Source organism: Apodemus sylvaticus, chromosome X, assembly GCF_947179515.1.
Source record: "Apodemus sylvaticus chromosome X, mApoSyl1.1, whole genome shotgun sequence".
Lineage (NCBI taxonomy): Eukaryota > Metazoa > Chordata > Mammalia > Rodentia > Muridae > Apodemus > Apodemus sylvaticus.
Genome location: NC_067495.1, coordinates 45,521,713 through 45,548,541, shown reverse-complemented (window position 1 = coordinate 45,548,541; position 26,829 = coordinate 45,521,713). Strand labels below are relative to the sequence as shown.

Below are 26,829 nucleotides of genomic sequence, written 5' to 3'. Positions count from 1 at the left end.
TGCAAATTTCATGAAGTCATTGTTTTCAATAGTAGAGTAGTTTTCCATTGTGTAAATGTACCGCATTTTCTGTATCCATTCCTCTGTTAACAACTTCTGGCTATTATAAATATGGCTATGAAAACATAGTGGAACATGTGTCCTTATTACATGTTGGAGCATCTTCTGGTTATTTTCCCAGGAGTGGTATAGCTGGGTCTTCAGGTCCAGCTTTCAGAGGAACCACCAGACTGATTTCCAGAGTGGTTGTACCTGCTTGCAATTCCAGCATCTGCTGTCACCTGAGTTTTTCATCTTAGCCATTTTGACTGGTTTGAGGTGAAATCTCAGAGTTGTTTTAATTTGCATTTTCTTGATGACTAAGGATGTTGAACATTTCTTTAGGTGTTTCTCAGCCCTTTGAGATTCCTCAGTTAAGAATTTTCTGTTTAGCCCTATTGCCTATTTCTTAATAGGGCTATTTGGGTCTCTGGAGTCTAACTTCTTGAGTTATTTGTATATATTGGATATTAGCCCTCTATCAGATATAGGATTAGTAAATACCTTTTCCCAGTCTGTTGGTTGCCATTTTGTCCTGGTGACAGTATCCTTTTCCTTACAGAAGCTTTGCAATTTCATGAGGTCTCATTTGTCAATTTTTGATCTTAGAGCCTAAGTAATTGGTTCAGGAAAAATTTCCCCCTGTGCCCATGTGTTTGAAATTTTTCCCCACTCTCTCTTCTATTAGATTCAGTGTATTAGGTTTTATGTGGAGGTCTTTGATTCGCTTGGACTTGAGCATTGTACAGGGAGATAAGAATTGATCAATTTGCATTCTTGTACATGTTAACGGCCAGTTGAACCAGCAACATTTATTGAAAATGCTGTCCTTTTACAAATGGATGGTTTTAGCTCCTTTGTCAAAGATCAAGTGACCATAGGTATGTGGGTTCATTTCTGGGTCTTCAATCCTTTTCCAATGATCTACCTGCTTTGCACTGTACCAATACCCTGCAGTTTTTATCACTATTGCTCTGTAGTACAGCTTGAGGTCAGGTATGGTGATATGGTCAGAAGTTCTTTTATTGTTGTTAATAGTTTTTGCTATCCTGTTTTTTTGTTATTCCAGATGAATTTTCAAATTTGTCTTTCTAACTCTATGAAGAATTGAGTTGGAATTTTGATGGGGATTGCATTGAATCTGTATATTGCTTTTGACAAGATGACCATTTTTACTATATTAATCCTGCCAAGCCAAGAGCATGGGACATCTTTCCATCTTCTGAGAGCTTCTTTGATCTCTTTCTTCAGAGACTTAAAGTTCTTGTCATACAGATCTTTCACCTGTTTGGTCAGAGTCACACCAAGATACTTTATATTGTTTGTGGCTATTGTGAAGGGTGTTTCCTTAATTTCTTTCTCAGCCTATTTATCCTTTGAGTATAGGGCGGCTACTGCTTTGTTTTAGTTAATTTTATATCTGGCCACTTTGCTGAAGTTGTTTATCAGCTGTAGGAGTTCTCTGTGGAGCTGTGGGAGTTTTGGGGGTCACTTACGTATACTATCATATCATCTACAAATAGTGATATTTTTACTTCTTCCTTTCCAATTTGTATACCTTTGACCTCATTTTGTTGTCTAATTGCTCTGACTAGGACTTCAAGTACTATATTTAATAGGTATGGAGAGAGAGGTCAGCCTTGCCTACTCCTTGATTTTAGTGGCATTTATTCAAGTTTTTCTCCATTTAGTTTGGTGTTGGCTACTTGTTTGCTGTATATTGCTTTCGTTTTGCTTAGGTATGGGCCTTGAATTCCTGATCTTCCCAAGACTTTTAATATGAAGTGTTGCTGAATTTTGTCAAATGCATTTTCAGCATCTAATGAAATGATCATGTGGTATTTTTCTTTGAGTTTGTTTATGTAGTGGATTACGTTGATAGATTTCCATATATTGAACCATCCCTGCTTCCATGAGATGAAGCCTACTTACTTGATCGTGGTGAATGATCATTTTGATGTGTTCTTGGATTCAGTTTGCCAGAACTTAATTTTGTATTTTTGCATCGATGCTCCTAAGGGAAACTGGTCTGAAGTTTTCTATCTTTTTTGGGTCTTTGTGAGGTTTTGGTATCAATGTAACTGTGGTTTCATAGAAGTAATTGGGTAGTGTTCCTTCTGTTTCTATTTTGTGGAATAGTTTGAAGAGTATTAGTATTAGGTCTTTGAGGTTCTTATAGAATTCTGGAGTAAAATCTCTTATAATGATTCTAGTATTGTGAATTTGTAGGTCAAAATAGTTCCTTTTCTTATTAGAAATATGTGAACATCAACAGCCAAGAGGCAGGTAAATGTCATTCCAAGTATCCTACTTGGTTACAGACAGATAAAAGACTTAAATGACAATTGAATGAAAATTATTAATTATATTTAATATGTTTTAGTTTAATAGCAATGTATAAGTTCAAATTGGATTAAATTGCATCAAGGTAGAAAAGCAAATGTGAGGTAGTACTAAAATCACTCCAGCATACTGCTAATGGCCCTTATTTACTTTTGTTTCAATGTAATCGCTTTTTAATAGATTGCTTATAAATTAAACTCCTTCTATTCATTAATTTGCTTATGTCATAATTAAGATCATGATGATAAAATTTTATTTTTGATAGAGAAAATTATAAATGAGTTTACTGAATCTATAATGATATATAATTCCAGAGAACAAAAATTATGAAAACAATCTTGTCTTAAACAGGACTTGCAGGCTCTAAATAGAACAAAGAAAATATATTCCCCATGAAAATCAATTATTTAAAAGAAAATAGAATTCTAACTGTTCAGTGTTCCAGAATCATTCTGATTAAGAGAATCTGGCAGTTTCAGACTGAAAACACCATGGAAACTTAATAAGTAATAAAATTGATAAGTAAAACGTCTAACAATAAGATGTAGATCAATTTTTAAAAACAATTGAAAAATAAATGTTTCTTTAAATGTTTAACTGTGGATAATTCAACTAATTCAGTTATTGAATGAACATCTTTTTTAGCTATACCTTCACTATCTCAATTTACATTGAAAATAACTTAGATTCCTTTTACGTAGAAGCCTTCATTCTTTAAAATGTCAGAATAACAGAATTTTGTTTTTAATATTTCTCAATCTTAAAACAAATTTAAAGACTTAAAATCATATTTATCCCATAAACCACTCACCTATGCAATAACTTCTAATACTGTGATTGGTATCTATTATGGTTTGTTGTTGCACTGCTTTTGGGAAAAATCTTTCCTTGTCAAACACTATAGTTAAGATTTCTTCTTACCCCTCTCAGTGGGTCTTTTATTTTCTTCCTATGTATATGTTTAGTTTTATATGTAAATATGTACCCTCCCTTCTAAATATAGTGCCTTAGTAAGCTGACAAGGTAAGTTATGAAAAAAACTCCTGCGGAAACTACCAGCTATTCATATCTAACAAGCAGGGCTTATTTAGAGTCTGTTGAATAGTGTCAACTTCTCTGAATGCCCTAGATTTCAGAACTATAACATACTTGCTTTCAGTCAGTATTTCTGGCAGAAAATGAACTGTAGAATTTATTGTTGTCATTGACAATGTATTAAAGAGTTATAAAAATAAAAATATGGGATTATATATATTTAACTTCAATGTGAGTCAGTACTAAAATGATTAGTTATATCATAGGTCAATTGAAGTAACCCTAAAATTATTCATACTTGTATAATTAGAATACCAATAAGAAAGTTGGCATAAATAATTGTGAGTGCCTTTCACAAAAAGATTGAGAGATGTATAGATCATCATTTATTTCAAGTTTCCTGAGTGCAATGACTATTCCTACATGTACTATATCAATTATTCCAATAGGATATATATCTATACTGATATTTAAATTAAATGTTCTAAGTGATGATGAATAAGAAAGACAACAAATGGCATTACTTATGACGATCAACATATTGTTAAAATTGTTCAATAAAAATATTTTTGTGTAAGAAAATATTTATGTAACTTTTTTATTATATTTTTATTATAGGAAATAAAAAGGAACTAATTTTGGCAATGTTTTTAAACAGGAAGAAACATCTCTAACTATATTAATTACAAGAGAATAAAAATAAAAGAGATATTTTAGTTAAAAGTACAAATAAGAGTATGTGTAATATAGCTTTGTCATTAAGCAATGGTTCTCAAAATATGTGTCCAGATGAGAGTATCACCATTACTCAGGCAGGGGTTAGAAAGGGAGATTTTAACCTTATAGGTGTAATTCTTATATACGCCTAGAACCAGAAATGGTAGAGATGTGGATTTCCTATCTAGGTTGCCAATATCATTACAAATGATTCTATTGCATGCCACAATAATGGGAACCATTGCTGTAGCATTCTTAATGAGAAACTGGAGTAGACATGACTCCCCAGATATTTCTAGATTCTATAACTATGAAATCCTCTTCACTTTTGAAGTCATTGTCTTACAAGTAATTTTCACATTAGTTGTCATTAATACTTAATCTTACTACTATATCAGAAAAGTAGCTAAAGATGGGTGGAGAGAGGGTGACACTTCCATTAAAGGAAATTTTTACTGCTTGTAAAGAATTTTTGCATTATCCAAAAAAATCATTGAGAAACTCACATTCAAAGATAAAAGCTGAGCACACTGCTAGGCTACACTACTTTACTTGGACAACCCAAAGCTGTTGTGATAGTTGACTATTAATATCTCATTGTTGCCTGATTTCGCTAAGGCAGCGAATGCTGCTGGTGGGAGTCCCATAAGCTATGAAATAATCATTTAGGGCACAATCTGCTACTCATGGTGGACCATGATCAACAGTTTGTTGAAACAGAGCCTACATGCCAACTATGTACATCTTCTCCCAATTTTGGAAGGACTCACTGACACACACACACTGTTCACTGAAAACACCCCGAGTAGGAGTGGTACTATGAAAAATACTATAAAGAATATAAAGAAAAATGCTGGCTGACCAGAGGCCCTTGGCACATATATATTAGGGGGCTGCCATGACTGGTCTCAACAGGAGAGGATGCACCTAATTCTTCAGGGACTTGATGCATTAGGTTGGGCGATATGGGGGGACGGCTACCCTCTCAGAGGTGAAGCAGAGACTCAAGGAACTCTGTGAGGGTAGGCAGAATTTGCGATGAAAACAAAAAAGAGTTGATTCTGCTTAGTGAGTTAGTTCTAGCTTTCTCTCCCTCCCTCCCTCCCTCCCCCCCCCCCTCTCTCTCTCTAGGACTAGGACATAGAGCCAGGTGCTATCTGAGATAGAATATTTGATTGGAACTTTCTTCTCATCAGTTATGCATCCCCTAACACTCATACAGGCTTCAACAGAGCAGAGAGCCTCTATACATTGTGTGCTGCTTGACCTCATGTCCAGGGACCTGCTTCTAGGGAACTTGACTTTGAATAGAAAGTTCAGATCATTAAGGGACTGTTAAACGCCCTAAGAATACATATTCAAAGTTACAAAGAGTCATGGAAATTTTGCATTACAATTACCAGGTGACAGTGTAAAGATAAGCCTGAAGTGACAATAACAGCTGACTCTTTATTCATGTACAGTAAGTGAATGAATCCTTCATTTTGAGGTTTCAAAGTATGCTTTCATATGTATAGGTGAATGTACTTGAGATTTTGGGAAAATGACTTCTTTACATTAAAAGCTGACAAACCTTTCCTAAAAATGACTTCTTTACATTGAAAACTGACAAGCCTTTCCTAAGTGAAGTCCTTGAAATTGACATGACCTTTAAAAAATAATACAGGAACCACTAAAGACACTTTATGGTCATAAGGAAAGGAAGTAAGTGGGTGGAAGGAGGCAGTACTAGGTTATGCCTTTAGTGTTGGGAGAACCGAAATAGAAACGTATTAGAAGCGGTCCTTTGAAAGATGTCTTTAATAGGAAAGCCTACTGTAAATGTTATTATAGTAGGAAGAATATCTTATTATGAAAGAAAATATATTTTCTTAGGCTCCATTAAAACAAGACAGTTATATTAGTTTATAGCTACATATATTCTAATGATAGCCATAAAAGAGGTTCACCAAAAACAAATGAATCAATACAATGAGTAACTTAGTAAATAGAAGGTGGTAAAAGGCCTAATATTCATGTCAGTGTTAAAATCTGAGAATTGTTGTGGAACATGAGAAGAAGAAAACAGAAGCCCACTACTTGGGCTCTTTGTTTTAATATAGTTTCTTGTTTGATTCATGATAATGAAGTAATGTGATTGTAGCACAAAATGTGTTGCCATTTTGGTAGATATCATTGTGAATTAGAAATATACATTGGCTTAGTGATTAAACTTTCTAAAAAAAATTTAATTTCAGTAAAATAAATAACACCCTTTATAACTGATTTTAGTTAATATACTACAGGTTATGTACCTATATTCAGAAACTAACAAAAATTCCTGTTCCTTTAACTTAAGGCCAAATAATATTCTCAGATAAACTGAGATGCTACTAATACAACCTTCAATATAATTTTCCTTAGGAAATAAATTACTCATATTCTCTAATGAGGTAAGACTTCTTTGGGTATAGGATTTAACCACAGTATAAATGTTATGAATGAATTATGTTTTAAATCCTTTAATTCAGAATGTATTAGTTAAGTATTTCAGAATATTGTAGTATCTAAGATGCTTGAGGATTTATAATTATCAGCCACATACAAAGCTTCTGGAGTAAATCCTCAGTAAATAGGATTGGCATACTAAAGGATCAGATTTTGATATGCTGTTTTCAAATAAGAAAGATGGTATTCTTTGGAGAAATCTTTATTATCAAATTAAACATGTCTTCAGTAGAATAATATCAGATGAGCCTATTAGCAGAATGTTTTGATAATCCATGTTCTTTTAAATGTCCCATGACCAGAAGTATAGCTATACAATATGTTAATTGAGTGCAATAAGAATGACAACCAATTCTAGCTCCTTCTTTTATCACAGTCCATCAGAAGGACACAAAGAAGTCCAAATTAAAATAAATTCAACAAGGAAAGAACATGTTCCTTTCCCAACTGTTGTAAATCCCTTTCCTCTTGTTAAGCAAGGCTTACTCAGTAATTATTTTCTTTATGAAAGCAAAAGCAGAAGGATGTTTTTCTTATTAAATCAATATCTTTATGCTTACGAAATAGAAGGCACCACAAAACAGTTAAAGAAGAAAATGTCATCAACTCATTTTCTCCCACCCACTGTTTTAAATTGTTTGCTTAGTACCAATGCATCCTACACTTATATAAGTTGTTTATGAAGAGCCAAATTAATAGTCTTTGCAATTGTTTCTTCTGGAAGTTGGAGAGCTGACAAATGAATTAGTAGAAAATGGCAATTCTACATGAATTAGCTTTTAAGTTTCCCTAAGAGGTTGATGCAGAACTTAATAAGAGACTTATTAGGAGAAGTAGGACAACTTAATTCAGATTGATTATAGACTTTGGTGAAGACAGCTGGGGTTCAAATGAAACCAAAAAAGAACTTATATGCACTTCAAAGTATGCTAAACAGATGTCTGAAACAATTACTCTGCTCAGCCTTTTCAGAAGTTTCAAAGACAGGATGGGAATAGCATGGTAAACGAAAGTACTATTTGCCCAAGTTGAGACAGAGACTTTAAAAACACACATACACAGTGCTATCTAAATTCAGATGCTTTGGGTAAAGAAAAACATTTGATATTGTTGTCCTAAGTAATTTGCTTTTAGCTTTACAAACAAAGCAGGAAGTGAGAGGGACAACATGGGAACAAGTAATAAGCTCTCCTAGCAACACTAACTTACAATTAATTTCACATTGAACAAAAAATTTGGTAGGCATTTTTAAGATGAGTAATTTGTACTTTACTTTCTAAGCTCAAATAATACTAACACTGACCTTTCCATTGTGATACTTTGAAAGTGTACAGTGAGCCTGTATTATTATATGCTTTTAAATAGACATTTTCTCAGATACTAAAGGCCAAATTCTATGCATTTGAACACCAGTATGTACTTTGTATCAATGTAAGAATCATTGGTTCTATATTTAATCTAATTTTATGAAGGATTATTTATTTTGTTTACTTTTCCTTTTTGATCAAAGGCTCAATATACATTTTACCATAATAAGAACAAGAACAACAAAAGCCTCCCTAAAGTATTTGATTTGCTTTCAGGTCATAGAACTGAGCAGCCTATCGATAAAATTTCCCATCCCATTCTAGGCAGTAAATCCTTACTTCATTGCAAAGATAACATTTGGTCACCAGGAAGGTAACAATATACAAAGTTCCTGCTGCACAAATATGAGAACTTGAGTTGGGATCCTTTGCATCCACAAAAAAGCTGGTCATAGCAAGGCATGCCTGTAACCTTGTGAAATGGAGTCTGGTAGAGTCTAAGGACTAGCTGTATATCTAGTCTAGCCAATTGATGAGCTTCAGGTTAAGTGAATGATTCTGTCTCAAAGCAACACAAGACAGAACAAGAGAAATCAAAGTAAAACATGCATAGAAGCAATATAGAAAAGTGATTGAGAAAGTTATTCCAAAATCAACTGCTGACATCAATATAGGCAAGCATATTCAGTGTGCTTGTACACTTATGTTTACATATGACACTTGATGCTTAGAGAACTTGTACAGTTTATATCATTCTTAAGGTTTTTCTTATTTGTAATAATTCCTTCTACACATACTATAACTGTACAGGAAAGCATTATTATTTTAGTAAACCTCCCTGAAAAGATGTATTTTTTTTCAAGTCAATGACAAATATAAACAAAAAACAGAACCATGATTAAGAAGCAAATAACAGATAGATAGAATTACATGAAGATGGTTGTATGTTTTCTGCTTACCAAAGCAAAAATGAAATTCTAATATACCCATCACAGTTCACATTATTTGTTCAGAGGAAATATACTTTTTTGTCAATGAAAAATTCTGGCATAGAATTTCTCTGATACAATTCTGCAAGAAAGAAAGCCAATGTACTCAGTCTGGAAGGTCTAAGAAGATACAATTTTTAGTTTTCTTCTTAAAATTCTTAATATTAATGTTGAACATTGATACCACTGGTATAATGGCTTCAATATACTCTCTAATCTACCTCACATATCATGAAATCATACCCAGTTAAAATATCAAGAAGGTATAATAAAAATATCACATTAAAGTGTTTTATAGGGAAAGCTCACAGAATCTCTGCCTTTGACTTCTCCAGTAATGTGTTAGAAGTTTCTATAAGCAAAGGCAAAATGTATACAAATAGATAACAAATTCAGAAATGTCAAGATAAAGGCTTGGGAGCTTAACTGAGGGTAGATGCAATAGTGTGTTTAAAGTTATAGCTGAATGTGTGCATTGGTGGCATGTATTAGTGTCTTAGTTCAATCTGCCAACATGAAGGAAAAAAATAAAAAAGCAAACAGTGAAATCAAATAAACTAAGGGCATCGCTCAAGAATGATGTACCATTTTTCTAAGTGGAAGAACAATGGTTGATTAAAACAAATAACTGCAAGGATTTTCACTTTGGGATTGTTTATAGAGCTTGAGTTCAAAATTACTAGATGATGAATCCCAGCTACTTGAAAACAGAAGCAGAAGGATCACGTAAGTTTCAGAGTTCAAGGGTAGCCTGGATAATTATAAGGAGACTATAAATCGGCCAAACAACCAACTAATACACAAACAATAAATCAATCTCATCAATCTCTCTACATACTTATCTTTCCCCATATATTATTCCCCCTCTCATTCTTTTCACTTCCTTAAAAGGCTGATGTTTTTTAAGCACATACAAAACATTAGGTTAAATACTCCCTCCATATATACTACTTTCTGAAAGCCTTTACATGTTCCTCTTGCATAACTATGCAAACGACCTAGTGATTCAGTTATTTTTATTTCCCTTGACAAGAAAATAAAATATCTATGTAGTCAACTGTTCATGTTATTCCCATAAGTGAGTATTGCAGCTATATCCTTAAAATGCTTAGTAAACAATAGTAATTATGGAGTTTGAAAGGAGAAAGGCATTTGAAAAGTAATTCTTATCCCAGTACATACTATTATGGAGCTTAATTTGTGACACCAGGATTCTCATAATGACTCACATAGCCTATATGAACATGACATTTCTTCATATTCATTTATAATATTTATCACCATGAATATGATGGTTAGCATTTCCATACAGTCCAGAGACTTAATGGTTATCCATTTCCCAATAATCAAAGGGCACATTAGCTAATGAAATAACACTATTAGAAATCCATCAGAAGTATGTAGTTTGTAGTATCTCAATTAACAACTTTTAAAACACTAATGGAGCTTTAAAACGGTAAAAGGAGAAATGGAGAATGGAGGAGAGTTTTCTGAAAACATCCATAGGGATCTGAGATTGTATGGCTGTGTTAAATGGTCTTCAAGGTAGCTAGCTGACCTGGACACTACTTAGGAATCCTCTATAGCCTGAGTCATGCAAAATATAATATTGGTAAGTTAAATAAAATATGGAAATGGTGGCTTTAAAGATGCTTTTCTTTTTTAATAATCAATTTTAGTTAATAAATACAATTTGGAAGACTATCACTACCAAAGCTTTGGGGTATCAGATTTGGTGTCAATATATTGAAACTCTCTCCTTTGGAGTTGAGAGCATTGTAGATATTTATGGAAGACTACATAAATAAGTTATATGTGCTTCGGGCTTTGAAGGTTCAGTAAGAATTGATCATACATACAAAGTATGATTATTCAGATGGATGGAAAATAAATGGCAGACAATTATGAGAAAATATGAACAGTTTGTGTAGCATAGGATAAGGATGCTGACTTATCTGCATGTGAGTCATTAAAACAGAGAGTGAAACCAGGGGAAGGGAGAAGAGAGATTGCTGTCCTACCTAGATGGACTTCATTATATCATGTAAAAAGTTTTATCCTAAAATGGGAAAAGTCAGGATGATGCAGAAATATCTGTAATAGAACTATTAATTCACTTACTTAATATTCAAAAGGCAATGTCCATAATATGTCACAAACACTGACTAGGCAATGGATGTGAATAGGTCATCTACATAAGTAAAAAACAAAAAAAACAAAACAAAAAAAAAAAAACCAAAAAACCAGGAATCTTAAAAAGACAGGGGTTGAAAAGGGGGATGAATAACATTTTGAGGAAGAATAAGCAATGGTATATACAAAATGAAAATGTAGAAGGACATAATGCTGAATGTAAATTTACCATATTTGCTTGCAATTAGAAAGCAAAAGTCTTAGAGAATGCATGATTTTGTTTCAGATTAGCAGTATTATTATTAGGGATAAAGTCACAAATTGGAGCTTCTGGCCTTGGCAAGTATATTTTTATTCTGTTCTGATACTAAGTAACACACATACACACATACACACACACACACACACACACACATCAATCAGAAATTCCATAAAAGACAACCAAACCAACCACATAAAATGACATCTGCTTACGACAAATTAATTTTCTAATGGCAAAAATCAAAATTACTTTTCATGTAACTTTTTAATATTTCATTTTATGAGCCTGAGGTACTACCTACCACACTAATGAGACTCCTTAATATTTCATTTTTTTAATTATTGAAGAAAGACAAATGATTATATCACTGACTTTTCTGAAAAGGAAACCCTGTGTGAAAGACTTTCAAATAAAGCAAAGAGGGCTTTCTTTTTAAGGCTTATAGGCCCTAAAATTTAACTTTGTGAGATGACAACACTGTGCACACATAGATGAGCACTCTTTTGGGTCTTTCAAAGTATTGTGGAATAAAGCAGAGCACACAGTACCTTGACTTTCTCAAGGTGATCTTGCAGAGAGTCAATGAGGAGATCCCCCACTGGCTGCCAGGATCCCTTGATCACCTCAGCTTGGCGCAACTTGAGGTCTAGTTCATCAGCAGCTTCCTGAAGTCCCTGCAGTCTTTCAAGAGCCTCATCTATTTTTCTCTGCCAATCAGCTGAGTGCAGGTTCAATTTGTCCCATTCAGTGTTGACCTCTTCAGCCTGCTTTCGTAGGAGCCGAGTGACATTCTGAGCTCTTTCTTCAGGAGGCAGCTCTAAATTAGCAATATGACAAGGTTTAAGGCCACATCCATTTTTGTTAAAAAAAAAAAAACATTGTTGAAAAGGTCAGACTAGAAGAAAGGAAGGGAATATAGATTAACAAGAGGCCAACTTACTGATTAATGGCTCTTTCATACTTTGGCATAAATTTTGATATAGTCAAGCACAGCTAAGCTGTCTGTCTTCCTTAGTGAATCTGTTCTACTTTCTGTCAATCAGATAAATCAAGATTCATTTAAGCTTTCAGAGAGAAAAATGTTACAATGTGCCGAACAGTTCCAATTTATTTCAGTTAGCCTAAAGGGAAAATTAGCTTGCAGTCTTTGTAACAATAGAATTTCTTATCGCAGATAAGCTCCTTTTGTTTACTATTTTCTAAATATTCAAATAACTGATCATTGATTGATTAATTTATAACTGAAAACAGGATTGTGCACGGTGGTTTGTGATTCTGTAGTCTTTTTCAACACACACATTTAATTTGAATTGATTCTGTTTAAGCCAGACGTATGAGAGCTATACAGACTCCAGCAGCAAGCATGGACAGGCTGTGCTCTCATCACTGAGCCTTCTATCAATATGTTATTACAGTTCCGCATTCAATTACCTCTGGGCTCCTGGTAGAGTTTCTCTAGTCCTTCCAAAGGCTGCTCTGTCAGAAATATTCTCACAGTCTCCAGAGTACTCATGATTACAGGTTCTTTAGTTTTCAATTCCCTCTTGAAGGCCTGTGAAATGAGATGAAAAGAAATGCTTATTTGGCTTGTGGAATGCTCTTCAAAATTAATCCTGGGTGCTCAGCACTTGTTTATGTAACTCCCCAGTCAATTTCTCGCTCCTTTATTTATAAACTGGAAGTCATAAAATGATAAGAAAGGCTACCTGGGTCTCAATGTTAATGAGCAAACTAGTGGGTTTGAATTTTTTTCTGGAGAAAACTAGGGAGCTTTCAAGACAGGCGGTGTCTTAATATTAAGATAAGTTCAGCAGGATGGTGGCACACACCTGTAATCCCAGCACTTGGGAGGCAGAGGCAGGCAGATTCCTGAGTTCAAGGCCAGCCTGGTCTACAGAGTGAGTTTCAGGATAGCCAGGGTTATATGAGAAACCCTGTCTCGAAAAAAACAAAACCAAAAAAAAAAAAAATAAATATTAACATAAGTTCATTTTCTTTATATGACCTGACTAACAGATATAGAGATAAAAATCAAAAAGTATATATTATAAAAAACTACTTGGTTAATTAAGATTTAAATATTCCTCAAATGATGACTTCTAGTACACATTGGAAAATATTCACTGTTATGTGGAGAAATTTAGACCTTTTTTGAAATATACAACAAATTCAACTGATATTTATACCAAAATGTTTGATGTTGAGTAAACTAATGTTGCCAAATTCATCTATTAAAAAAGATCAGTATTTTTAAAAAGCTACCCATTATATTTTATTCTGAGAAGAATAGATATTTTGGAACTATTGTGGATAAAGGGATACATTTCTGTAAATGAATAGACCTAGAATAGGTGTCTTTCAGACCACTTAGTTAAGTAATCAGGTTGTTGGACAATTTTAATCTTTAACCTATATTCTCTGTTATAAGAAATTAAGATAGGAGACAAATTAATCAGTTTTTCCTTCAAGAACATGTTGAACCAAAAGAAGAAAGAAAAATGCCTAACACAGGAGGAAATATGCCCAAAGATGAAATGCAGGATGCCTTGGTTTGAATCCTAGCCCTAGTATAGCTCTAAACAAACAAAAACAACAAAACCAAAGAAGAAAAGATAAAAGAAAATGAAAGAAACATTGTAGAATTTGAGTGAAAACTCTAAAGTCATACATAATCCAGTGAGGTACATAGTAATGCATAAATTAATATTCAAAAATAAGACATAATTGCTGACCCAGATTCTATGATATCTTACATGATCATGTTAATAAAAGATATTAAGTATCAGATATGCAATAATATGGCTGATTAATAAAAATAATTATTACTATGCCCTAAGGTTTAATTATGAACTATTTTCAATTCTGTTTTATTTTAGCAATGCTATCAACTGAGTTTAAGCCCTCTTATATAACTGAGAAATTTAGCGATGATATCCTTTAAATTTCAGAAATAGCACTTTGATACAAAAGTGCATCAGAACTCTATTATAACATATTTATTGGTAAAATCTTAATGGTGTTCACCATTTAAAAGAACCCTGAGCTTGCTACTTTATAAAATAATTGATCTGTCAAGGTTATTTACAATTCAGTAGAGAGAGGTATGGTGTCTGAATAAAAATAACAGACTATTTAGATTCAGCCTATACATGCAGAAGGAATTTCTGTATTATGGACTATTTTGTGTCCTTGAAATCACATAGAGAAGTCTGATTCTACCTCTAACATTTCATTTGATTTCTACATATGTGTGTTTGTGTATCTGCTGTTATATTTATTAATGCATTGTAACTGTATATTTATGTGGATATGCTTTTTATAGTGTTGTATTTTGTATAATCCAAATTTCACAAATATAAACAAATTATATATTTTATCTGTCTGTCTACTTGAAGTGAGTCATGATACTTGTTTTGCTAATTATAAAAAGAATAATGGCTCCTTATACCAAATTTCTGTGTGTAAGTTACACTAGAGACCAGAGACAAAAAGTTGAGTGTAAATTGGTGCCTCTATTTATGAAGTTCCAGTATATCAGGAAGAGCTAAAAATATAAATCAGTTCAATACAACCTGGGAAAGATTTCTAGAAAATTTTAAGTACATTGAGTTCTAAAGCATAAACATGAGTTTTTATGAATTGAATCGAATGAATTGTTAGAAGACATTTAAAAATGAGAAATATGTACATAAATAGTGCATAACATCATATAGTATGTATAAGTATCTCTTAATGGGCTTGCCCTTCTAGCAAGTTAGGATTAAGAAATGACCATTACCAGAGTTAACATGAGTAATTGTTAGTATATAGAAATACAATAGAGTTTTGAAGCAGATTTTTGGCATCAGACTCTTGAAAAGCTTAGGTAATATTTGTTTGTAATTATCAGCTTTTGAAAAATTCAGGCATGGAAGTGACATGGGTATATATATTTGTGTTTAGGCAAGGTAGAAGTAACATGATAGAGGAAGTGAGAATAAAAGATGAGGCTCAGATTAGGGAATGGGAGAGAGATAAATAAAGAAGGAAAGAGGCATGGATAAGTGACAGAAATGTCTGAGAAATTTTCAAGAATCATACTATTATTTCACTACTTAAAAGTTTTAATAGACGTGTTATTATAGAACTATATATATATACCCTAGCACCAGTCATGAGAAGCCATCTTTTGAGTTGTTTGCCAGTGTTGTCTAAGAGAATAACCAAACATTACAGGTTATTTCTATTGCCCTTGGTTGCCCACCATAAGTGGTAAAATGTAAGTCCCCACTACTAAAAAGACAAAGCACTTCAAACACAGGGCACATAGTCCCCAGAGTTGGAAGTAACCTGAAAGTCCCCTCTCAGAGAAATAGCTTTCATGGTACTAGAAGGATACTTGCAATCTTGCAATGAAGGAAGGCAACCAATAATTCTTTATAGCTCTGTCTATGAATTACAACAAAGATCAGAATGAGATGACAACTTTGAGGGAGTGGTTGCGGAACTTATAACTTGGTGGTAACTGGTAGTACTCACTTAAGAGCCACTGAGCAAAAAGAAAATCCTACCTGGTATTGGAAATCTAATCAACTCCTCAGTGCTAGTGAAGTCATGGATCACAAAGAACTTAAAACTAGCACCTTATAAAATGAGCATAATCCCTAACTATTATAACTATAATCTAAATAGTTATTCCTATTCCTACAGATAAATGTAGTCCTTACTCGTTTTCAAGGAAGCCTCTCTGCAACAGATGGGGACCATAGCAGAAAACCACAACAAATCAAAATGCAGAGTTGTAGAGCACAGTTCCCATGGCTACAACTACAAAACACTCCTGCCTCTAAGGTTCACAGAGCATTGCTGGGGGGGGGGGGCAGAAATATAGTAAGAGGTAGAGAGAAGCTCATGTAGTTTTCAGTGAGATTGTGTCTCCTAGTCATGTCAGAAGATACAATCATAAACTTTTCACCAATATTACTGCCATAACAAGGATGAACTGAACAAGGATGACACAGATAGGTATCAAAGCATGTGAGGAGAAAAGACCAAGAGGTTTCAGCCCTATATCAGCAACTACACAAAGGAATTCTTAGCACAGGAGAAATAGTCTTCCCCAAAGTGAAGAACATACCAATTTGTTTTCCTATATCATCTGGTCAGTCTTGAAAAATGCAAGTAACATTACATAGACTAAGCATATTATATCTTTGAATATATATGTACATAAATAAAGGAAGAAAAGAAGATACCCTTTATGACTAGGAATATGGCACTATTGATAGAATATGTGCATGAAGTCCTAGGTTTGATTGCTAGCACTAAATGGTCACACATGTTGGTACATGTCTGTTAATGACAACACTCAACTGACAGAGGCAGGAGGATTATTACGTTCATGATCATCCTCTGTAGCAGAGGTAGTTGGAAGCCAGCTTCGGTTACCTGAGATCCTTCCTCCAAAACAAGCAAATGAAAAAAGTGTACAATGATATACATGCAATGAAGACAGTGGTCTCTCCTTATCTACAGCTGTATATTCCACATATTTAATTATTTTTGGTCATCTGTGCTTACCACAATGTAAAATTACAAAATAAATTGTGGTTGACTGTCCTGATACCACAGTGCTTGAATTCAAATAATCTTACAAGCTCTAAATAGTATGAAATGTAATGCTAACAATTTAGGTAATTCAAAGAAAAACTATATTTTCCTTTGAGCAAAATGGTGAAATTTCTTATCTTGCATTTTTTTGTGTATTCATATGGTTCTGAGTATGCATATGTATGCCACATATGTGAAGGTGCCTGTAGAAGCTAGAAGAAGGTTTTTGATCCCCTGTAATTGGAGTTACAGGTGGTTGTGAGAGACTACGAACTAAACTTGATTGCACTACAAGAGCATAAATTACTTATAACTATTGAACCATCTCTCCATCTCTGAAGATTCTCATCTTAATAAGAAAAATGAAAAAATGTATGCAGAAGTTGCTATAATCGAGAGTAAGTTATCTTTCTGTGAATAATTTATAACTTATAGTTTATCATAGTCTGGCATGTACAAGAAATAGCACAGTATATACAGTTTGGGTTATTCATGGGGGAGTCTTAGAATCTATTCCCATAGATAAAATGACAGCTCTTCCTTCTATAGAACATAAATGTGAGAAGGGTGAAAAAAAAGTTGAAAGAGAATTAACTGAAGCCAATTGGACGAATAATTTCATGTAAGATTGTGAGGATGCAACCCAAATCCAGAGTACAAGGAGAAAGAGACAGACACAGTAGGAAAGTGTTTAGGCAGTGCAGCTATGCAGAACGACCAAGAAGTACTCATAGTTTTTACGTTGAGTAGATGAGTAAATTCTGGATACAATTTAACTAAGGGTGAGGAAATAAACTTTCTTGGACTACTCTATGTACCTCTAATAGTTCTTGCCTGTTGAGAACTTTCCCATCCCATGCAAATGAGATGTGCACCATCTGTCTGGTTAATTTCTCAAATTTCTCTGATCCAAGAAGGACAAATGGTTAAGGCTTTAGTTGGGAGACTGCTAGACTAAATTTCCAGTTGTCAGAAAAAAAACTAAGACAGAATCCCAGATCTCTAGGTGCTTATAATTACAACACATGAAACCCAGACTCAAAAAAAAAAAAAAAAACATTCTGGGCTGTGAAAATTGAGACATGTGGGGCATTGAGCTAACTTCTTAAAAATTAGAGTTAGATTCATGCCTATTATGTTTCCAAGGAGATTCGTTTGGAGATGAGGACAGCTGGATCCTCCTTCACAATCTTTGGTCTCTTATCTATAGAGCAACTAAGTTCTCACATGGAAAGGTTTTTATCACCATTTACCATGTTGCTCTAGGGGATGTCATTATGAAGGAAGGAGAAGGAGATAGGACTATTTATTGTAAGGCAATAAAATAAACCTGCTTTGGATCCAGAATACCTCATGTGTATATTAAAGATAAATTTAGTAAAGCCTAATATTACAATCATACTAAGATGAGGGTTGGCCTTCTGCATATGGGACATCTTGAAGATGTAGACTTCTTTTAGCAGTAAAACAGAGTTAGTAGCAAAAAATTAGACATCATTTTCTCACTCACCTAAAATATATTGAATGCCTACATGTTAATATTTAATGAGTAGAAAGAAAAATGTAATATCATGAGAAAGCAAATATAAGGAGCTTAGAACTACTGGTGAGAATTTCAAAAGAAAGTAGGTGATTCATAGAGTCAAAGACAGATTTGCAATAAGGAGTGTTCAATGGACTGGTTGACAACCTGAGAGAGACATTTTGTTGAGAAAGGGGTAGAAGAGGAAGTAAAAATATCCAGTGCAAATTACTCATATATTATCTTTTGTTCTTAAAGCAAATAGAGGAAGTAATGGAAGTTAGTAAAGAAAAAAAGGCAATTCCCCGCGGCCATCTTCGCTGCCCGCCAGGGCAGAAAAGCATCACTAGGTACTGTATCATCCCGGGCTTAAGATCTCTGGGGGTGCAAACCGCCAGGAATCTGCCTGCACCCAGGACCTGAGCACATAGGCTGTTCGTCTGTCAGCCAGCCTTTCATGGGGACTGTGTCCTGCGTGGAGAACAGCAGAAGGAGAGACTCCTCGTGGCCATATTTGCTGCCCACTGGGGCAGAAAAGCATCACTAGGTACTGTATCATCCCGGGCTTAAGATCTCTGGGGGTTCAAACCACCAGGTATCTGCCTGCACACAGGACCTGAGCACATAGGCGGTTCGTCTGCCAGCCCACCAGTCGTGGGGCCTTTGTCCTACATGAGAATCAACATAGGGAGTGACCCCCTGCCCCCGCCACCATCTTCTCTACTTGACAGAACAGTCCTGGAATACCTGGTTCACCATGACAAACCAACTATAAGATTGCTTGAGGCAAGACTGAGCAGGGCTCCAAAGGCACAAAAGAGGAAGGCAGCATATCTTCCTCTTTAGCAAATCTGTGCCAGAGGAAACCCAGTCATCCAGTGTCACGGAAATAGCCTTAAAGATCAACAGTAGGTTGAAGCACTAGCCTGTGACAATAAGACCATCTAACACCAGTGAGAACTAGATGGCTAAAGGCAAGCATAGGAACGTTACTAACAGAATCCAAGGCATTATGGCAGTATCTGAACCCTATTCTCCCACAATAGCAAGTCCTGGATACCTCAACACACCAGAAAAACAAGAGTTGGATTTAAAAGCACTGGTAAGGATGCTGTTAGAGGAACACAAGAAGGACATAAATAAATCTCTTAAAGAAATTCAGGAGAAAAATGATCAAAAGCTAGAAGCCCTTACAAGAGAAACACAAAAATCACTTAAAGAAATTCAGGAGAATATGGGTCAGAAGTTAGTAGCCAATAAGGAGGAAATGCAAAAATCACTTAAAGAAATACAGGAGAACTTTGATCAACAGGCAGAAATCAGGAAAGAGGAAACACAAAAATCTCTCAAAGAATTAGAGGAAAACACAAACAAGAAAGTGAAGGAACTGAGGAAAATCTTCCGGGATCTAAAAACAGAAGTAGAAACAACTAAGAAAGCACAAAGGGAGACAACTTTGCAGATAGAAAACCTTGGAAAGAAATCAGGGGCCATAGATGCAAATATCAACAACAGAATACAAGAGATAGAAGAAAGAATCTCAGATGCTGAAGATACCATAGAAACCATGGATTCAACAGTCAAATAAAATGCAAAATGCAAAAAGCTTGTAACCCAAATAATCCAGGAAATCCAGGACATAACGAGAAAGCCAAACCTAAGTATTACAGGCATTGATGAGAGTGAAGATTTATAACTTAAAGAGTCAGCAAATATCTTCAACAAAATTATGGAAGAAAACTTCCCTAACCTAAAGAGAGAGATGCCCATGAATATACAAGAAGCCTACAGAACTCCAAACAGATTGGACCAGAACAGAAATAACTCCTGTCACATAATAAAACCCCAAATGTACTAAACAAAGAAAGAATACTTAGGGCAGTAAGAGAAAAAGGCCAAGTAACATATAAAGGAAGACCTATCAGAATTACACCAGACTTCTCACCAGAGACCATGAAAGCTAGAAGATCCTGGGCAGAGCTCATGCAGACTCTATGAGAACACAAATGCCAGCCGAGACTACTATACCCAGCAAAACTCTCAATCACTATAGATGGAGAAACCAAGATATTCCATGACAAAACCAAGTTTACCCAATATCTATCCACAAACCCAGCCCTACAAAGAATAATAAGAGGAAAACACCAGTACAAGGTGGGAAACTTCACCCTGGAAAAAGCAAGATAGTAACCTTCTCTCATCAAACCCAAAAGAAGTTAACCAATCAAATTTAAAAAATAACATCAAAAATGACAGGAAGTAACAATCAATATTCCTTAATATCTCTTAATATCAATGGACTCAATGCCCCAATAAAAAGACATAGACTAACTGACTGGTTATGTAAACAGGACCCTACATTTTGCTGCATACAGGAAACATACCTCAGGGTCAAAGACAAACACTACTTTAGAGTAAAGGCTGGAAGACAATTTTACAAGCAAATGGTCTCAGGAAACAAGCTGGAGTAGCCATTCTAATATCAGATAAAATTGACTTTCAACCCAAAGTCATCAAAAGAGACCCTGAGGGACATTTCTTGCTGGTCAAAGGAAAAATACAACAAGAAGAAATATCAATTCTGAACATCTATGTGCCAAATGCAAGGGCACCCTCATTCATAAAAGAAACTTTATTAAAGCTCAAAGCACACATTGCACTGAACACAATAATTGTGGGTGACTTCAACACTGCACTTTCCTCAATAGACCGATCAGGAAAACAGAAACTGAACAGGGACACAATGAAACTAATTGAAGCTTTGGACCAATTAGATTTAACAGATATATATATATATATAACATTCTATCCTAAAGCAAAAGAATATACCTTTTTCTCAGCACCTCATGGTACCTTCTCCAAAATCGACCATATAATTGGTCATAAGACAGACCTCAACAAATATAAGAAGATCGAAATAATCCCATGCCTCCTATCAGATCACTATGGAGTAAAACTGGTCTTTAATAGCAACAAAAACATCAGAAAACCCACATACATGTGGAAACTGAACAATATTCTACTCAATCATACCTTGGTCAAGGAAGAAATAAAGAAAGAAATCAAATACTTTTTAGAACTTAATGAAAATGAAGACACAACATACCCAAATCTATGGGACACAATGAAAGCAGTGCTAAGAGGAAAACTCATAGCCCTGAGTGCCTCTAAAAAGAAAATGGAGAGAGCAGACACTAACAGCTTAATGACACACCTGAAAGCCCTGGAACAAAAAGAAGATATTTCACCCAGGAGGAGTAGAAGGCAGGAAATCATCAAACTCAGGGCTGAAATCAATCAAGTAGAAACAAAGAGAACCATACAAAGAATCAACAAAACCAGGAGCTGGTTCTTTGAGAAAATCAACAAGATAAATAAACCCTTAGCCAGACTAACTAAAGGGCACAGAGACAGTATCCAGATTAACAAACATAGAAATGAAAAGGGAGATATAACAACAGAAATTGAGTAAATTCAAAAAATCATTAGATCCTACTACAAAAGCCTATACTCAACACAACTGGAGAATCTGGAGGAAATGGACAGTTTCCTAGACAAATATCCGACACCAAAACTAAATCAGGATCAAATAGATCAACTAAAAAGTCCTATAACACCCGAAGAAATAAAAAGGGTCATAGAAAATCTCCCAACCAAAAAAAGCACGGGGCCAGATGGTTTCAGTGTAGAATTCTATCAGACCTTCAAAGAAGACCTAACACCAATACTCTTCAAACTATTCCACAAAATAGAAACAGAAGGAACACTACCCAACTCGTTCTATGAAGCCACAATTACACTGATACCAAAATCACACAAAGATCCAACAAAGAAAGAACTTCAGACCAATTTCCCTTATGAACATCGATGCAAAAATACTCAATAAAATTCTTGCCAACCGAATCCAAGAACACATCAAAACGATCATCCACCATGATCAAGTAGGCTTTATCCCGGGAATGCAGGGTTGGTTCAATATACGGAAATCCATCAATGCAATCCACTACATAAACAAACTCAAAGAACAAAACCACATGGTCATTTCATTGGATGCTGAAAAAGCATTTGACAAAATTCAGCATCCTTTCATGCTTAAAGTCTTGGAAAGAATAGGAATTCAAGGCCCATACCTAAATATCGTTAAAGCAATATACAGCAAACCGGTAGCCAGAATCAAACTAAATGGAGAGAAACTTGAAGCAATCCCACTAAAATCAGGGACTAGACAAGGCTGCCCCCTTTCTCCTTATCTTTTCAATATTGTACTTGAGGTACTAGCTCGGGCAATTCGACAACATAAGGAGGTCAAAGGGATACAAATTGGAAAGGAAGAAGTCAAACTATCATTATTTGCAGATGACATGATAGTCTACCTAAGTGACCTGTAAATCTCCACTAGAGAGCTCCTACAGCTGATAAACAAGTTCAGCAAAGTGGCAGGTTATAAACTCAAGCAACTCAAGCAAATCAGTTGCCCTCCTATACTCAAAAGATAAGCAGGCTGAGAAAGAAGTTAGGGAAATGACACCCTTCACAATAGCCACAAACAATATAAAGTATCTTGGGGTGACTCTAACCAAACAAATGAAAGATTTATATGACAAGAACTTCAGGTCTCTGAAAAAGGAAATCGAAGAAGACCTCAGAAAATGGAAAAATCTGCCATGCTCGTGGATCGGAAGGATCAATATAGTTAAAATGGCCATCTTGCCAAAAGCAATCTACAGATTCAATGCAATCCCCATCAAAATCCCAACTCAGTTCTTCACAGAGTTAGAAAAAGCAATTCTCAAATTCATCTGGAATAACAGAAAACCCAGGATAGCTAAAACTATTCTCAACAACAAAAGAAATTATGGGGGAATCAGTATCCCTGACTTCAAGCAATACTATAGAGCAATAGTATTAAAAACTGCATGGTATTGGCACAGTGACAGACAAGTGGATCAATGGAATAGGATTGAAGACCCAGAAATGAACCCACACACCTATGGTCACTTGATCTTTGACAAAGGATCTGAAAGCATCCAGTGGAGAAGAAGATAGCCTTTTCAACAAATGGTGTTGGTTCAACTGGAGGTTAGCATGCAGAAGAATGCAAATTGGTCCATTCTTATCTCTTTGTATTAAGCTCAACTCCAAATGGATCAAGGACCTCCACATAAAACCAGACACACTGAAACTAATAGAAAAGAAACTGGGGAAGACCCTTGAGGACATGGGCACAAGGGAAAAGTTCCTGAATAGAATACCAATAGCTTATGCTCTAAGATCAAGAATAGACAAATGGGACCTCATAAAACTACAAAGTTTCTGTAAGGCAAAGGACACTGTCAAAAGTACAAAACATCAACCAACAGATTGGGAAAGGGTCTTCACCAACCCTAAATCCAACAGAGGGCTAATATCTACTATATACAAAGAACCCAAGAAGGTAGAACCCAGAGAACCAAATAACCCCATTAAAAAGTGGGATACGAATTTTCACATGAAGAACTTCGGAGGGCTGAGTAGCACCTTAAGAAATGTTCAACATCATTAATTACTAGGGAAATGCAAATCAAAACAACCCTGAGATTTCACCTCACACCAGTCAGAATGGGTAAGTTCAAAAAATCAGGAGACAGCAGGTGTTGGCAAGGATATGGAGAAAGAGGAACACTCCTCCACTGCTGGTGGGATTGCAAGATGGTGCAACCACTTTGGAAATCAGTATGGCGCTTCCTCAGAAATCTGGGCATGATACTTCTGGAGGACCCTGTTATACCACTCCTGGGCATATACCCAGAGGATTCCCCGGCATGCAATAAGGACACATGCTCTCCTATGTTCATAGCAGCCCTATTTGTAGTAGCCAGAAGCTGGAAAGAACCCAGGTATCCCTCAACAGAAGAGTGGATGCAAAAAATGTGGTATATATATACAACGGAGTACTATTCAGCCATTAGAAACAATGAATTCATGAAATTGTTAGACAAATGCATGGAGCTGGAGAACATCATACTAAGTGAGTCAACCCACTCTCTAAAGATTAGTCATGGTATGCACTCACTGATAAGTGGATATTAGCCTAGGAACTTTGAATACCCAAGACATAATCCACATATTAAATGATGTCCAAGAAGAAGGGAGGAGTGGCCCCTGGTTCTGGAAAGACTCATTGCAAGAGTCTAGGGGAATACCAGAAAAGGAAAGTTGGAAGGAGTAGATGGGGGAACAGAGGGAGGAAAGAGAGCTTATAGGACTTTTGGTGAATGGAGACCCAGAAAAGGGGAAATCATTTGAAATGTAAATAAAGAATATATCAATTTAAAAAAATAAAGACTAAAGTTAGTGATAAGCTAACCATATATTTTATTATACAAAGTCTTTTCTTGATGCCAAACCTTTAATGTTGTTTCTGTAGATTTTTTGGTACTTGCCTTTGAGTCAGAGTTTCATTATGTAACCCAGGGTAGTTTTGAAACCTTGATTCCCCTCCCTCTGACTTTGGAGTTTCTGAATAGAGGGCTGAGAGTGCCTGTGTGCACCAAGATGCTACACAAGCTTATAAACTGAAAACCAGGACTATACCAGGAAAATCTGATAGACTCTGGAAAATCAGGAAAAGGAATTGACACAGTATAACTAATTTGGCACAATATAGACAAGGTAGAAGAAACACTTGTAATAAATGCTGTAGTGAGGTCTATAAAATAAGAGTATGGGTTAAAAGTTTCAACAAACTGAAAAAAGTCTGAAATAATATGTGATGGTATACAATTCCATTGTTAAAAGCAGAAGGAAAATTCAATGTTAATGGTCATCCATTATGAAAGGACATTGGGCATCATTTGATATGTGAAATGTGTTTTGGCTATTCTAAGCTTCTGGGATAATATCTACCTACCCAAATAGGAGGAAGAAAAAAGTATGGATCCTTGGGTCCTTTGTAGAAAGGGAAACAAAATACCCACAGAAGGAGATGCAAAGACAAAAGGTTGAGCAGAGTCTAAGGGAAAGACCATCCAGATAGTACTCTACCCAGGGATCCATCCCATACACAGTAACAAAACCCAGACACTATTAGGGATGCCCACAAGTGCTTGCTGACTGGAGCTGGATATAGTTGGGAGGCTTTGCTAGTGCATGAGATATAAAGAGGGGGACACTCTCAGCCAGTCATTGAACTGAGCACCGGGTCCCCAATGGAGGAACTAGAGAAAGAACCCAAGGAGCTGAAGGGGTTTGCAACACCACAGGAGGAACAACAATATGAGTCACCCAGTACTCCCAGAGCTCCCAGGGACAAAACCACCAACCAAAGAGTACACATGGAGTTACCCATGGCTCCAGACATATCAGCAGCAGAGTATGGTGTTGTTAGACACCAAATCAGGAAAAGGCCCTTGGTCCTGGAAAGACTTGATGCCATAGTGTAGAGGAATACCAGGACAGGGAAGCAGGGGAGGGTTGATTGGGGAAGGGGAGATGGCTTATGGGATTTTTGGGGGAGGGAGGAACCAGAAAGGGGACAACATTTAAAATGCATATAATGAATATATCTAATAAAAAAAAGAAAAAGAAAAGAAAGAACATTGGGTTGTCATGTGAGTTGTTGCCAATGGCTTCATTATACTACAGCTTCACAATGTCCTTTCTTAAACATGAGTCATGGGGGATTAAAATGAATTGATGGAAAGGACTGGAATATCTGTCACGACAAAGAAATCAGAACTTTAATTTTTACACTACTTTTTGACATTAAGAAAGTGGATAGAAGACAGGATTAATTGTTTTTATCTTTACACTCTCTGAAGACTTAGACTAAATACAATGTGGGTAAAAAGATGCAGAAAGAAAGAAGCTGTTGGTTCTAGAAAATTGAAACTGACAAAATTGATAGTTTTATGTTATATAGACAATGAATAAGTTGTAATGTTACTTTATACATTTTTAGATGACTATGCTTTCTTTAATTTATTCATGTAACAAAAGTTGAGCACCAATTATGTGCCATTGTTCTAGAGTGGATATCAGTAACTCTTGTGGAGGCATAATGGTTTTATAAACTGTGTGCGTTTTCCCTTGTATTCAAATGCTGATTTCTCTGCCCTCAAATTTGTTTTAATCTGGACATACCAAGAATCTCCTGTCTTAGTTTTGTGTAAACAATTCTTATGACTTATTTTCTGCCTTGTCAATCACCAGTGGCTGGGTAGAATAGAGGATAGCATGGGACATAACCCAGCCAAAGGAAAGAGAGATGGAGGGAGATTAGCAGGGAGGATGGAGGACTTGGAGCTATAAGGAAGGGGTCAGGGAAGAGAGAACATGGCAGCACACCTGAAGCCCAAAGAGCCAGATCAATAATAATATGTAAATATGGGATGGGGCAGGGAGGTAGGCAGATTACCATAGAAGGCT

At 35.5% G+C, this 26,829-nt stretch overlaps 1 protein-coding gene across 1 annotated transcript in view; it reads right to left on the bottom strand.

Moving 5' to 3' along the window:
• Positions 1–26,829, bottom strand: part of Dmd (dystrophin) — a 1,772,476-nt gene that overhangs the window by 390,077 nt on the left and 1,355,570 nt on the right. Inside the window, exons 52-53 of the mRNA XM_052170230.1 lie at positions 12,744–12,864; positions 11,861–12,129 (exon numbers count right to left, since the gene is read on the bottom strand). Coding sequence (XP_052026190.1) covers positions 11,861–12,129; positions 12,744–12,864 — 390 coding nt within the window. The remainder of the gene's footprint in view (positions 1–11,860; positions 12,130–12,743; positions 12,865–26,829) is intronic.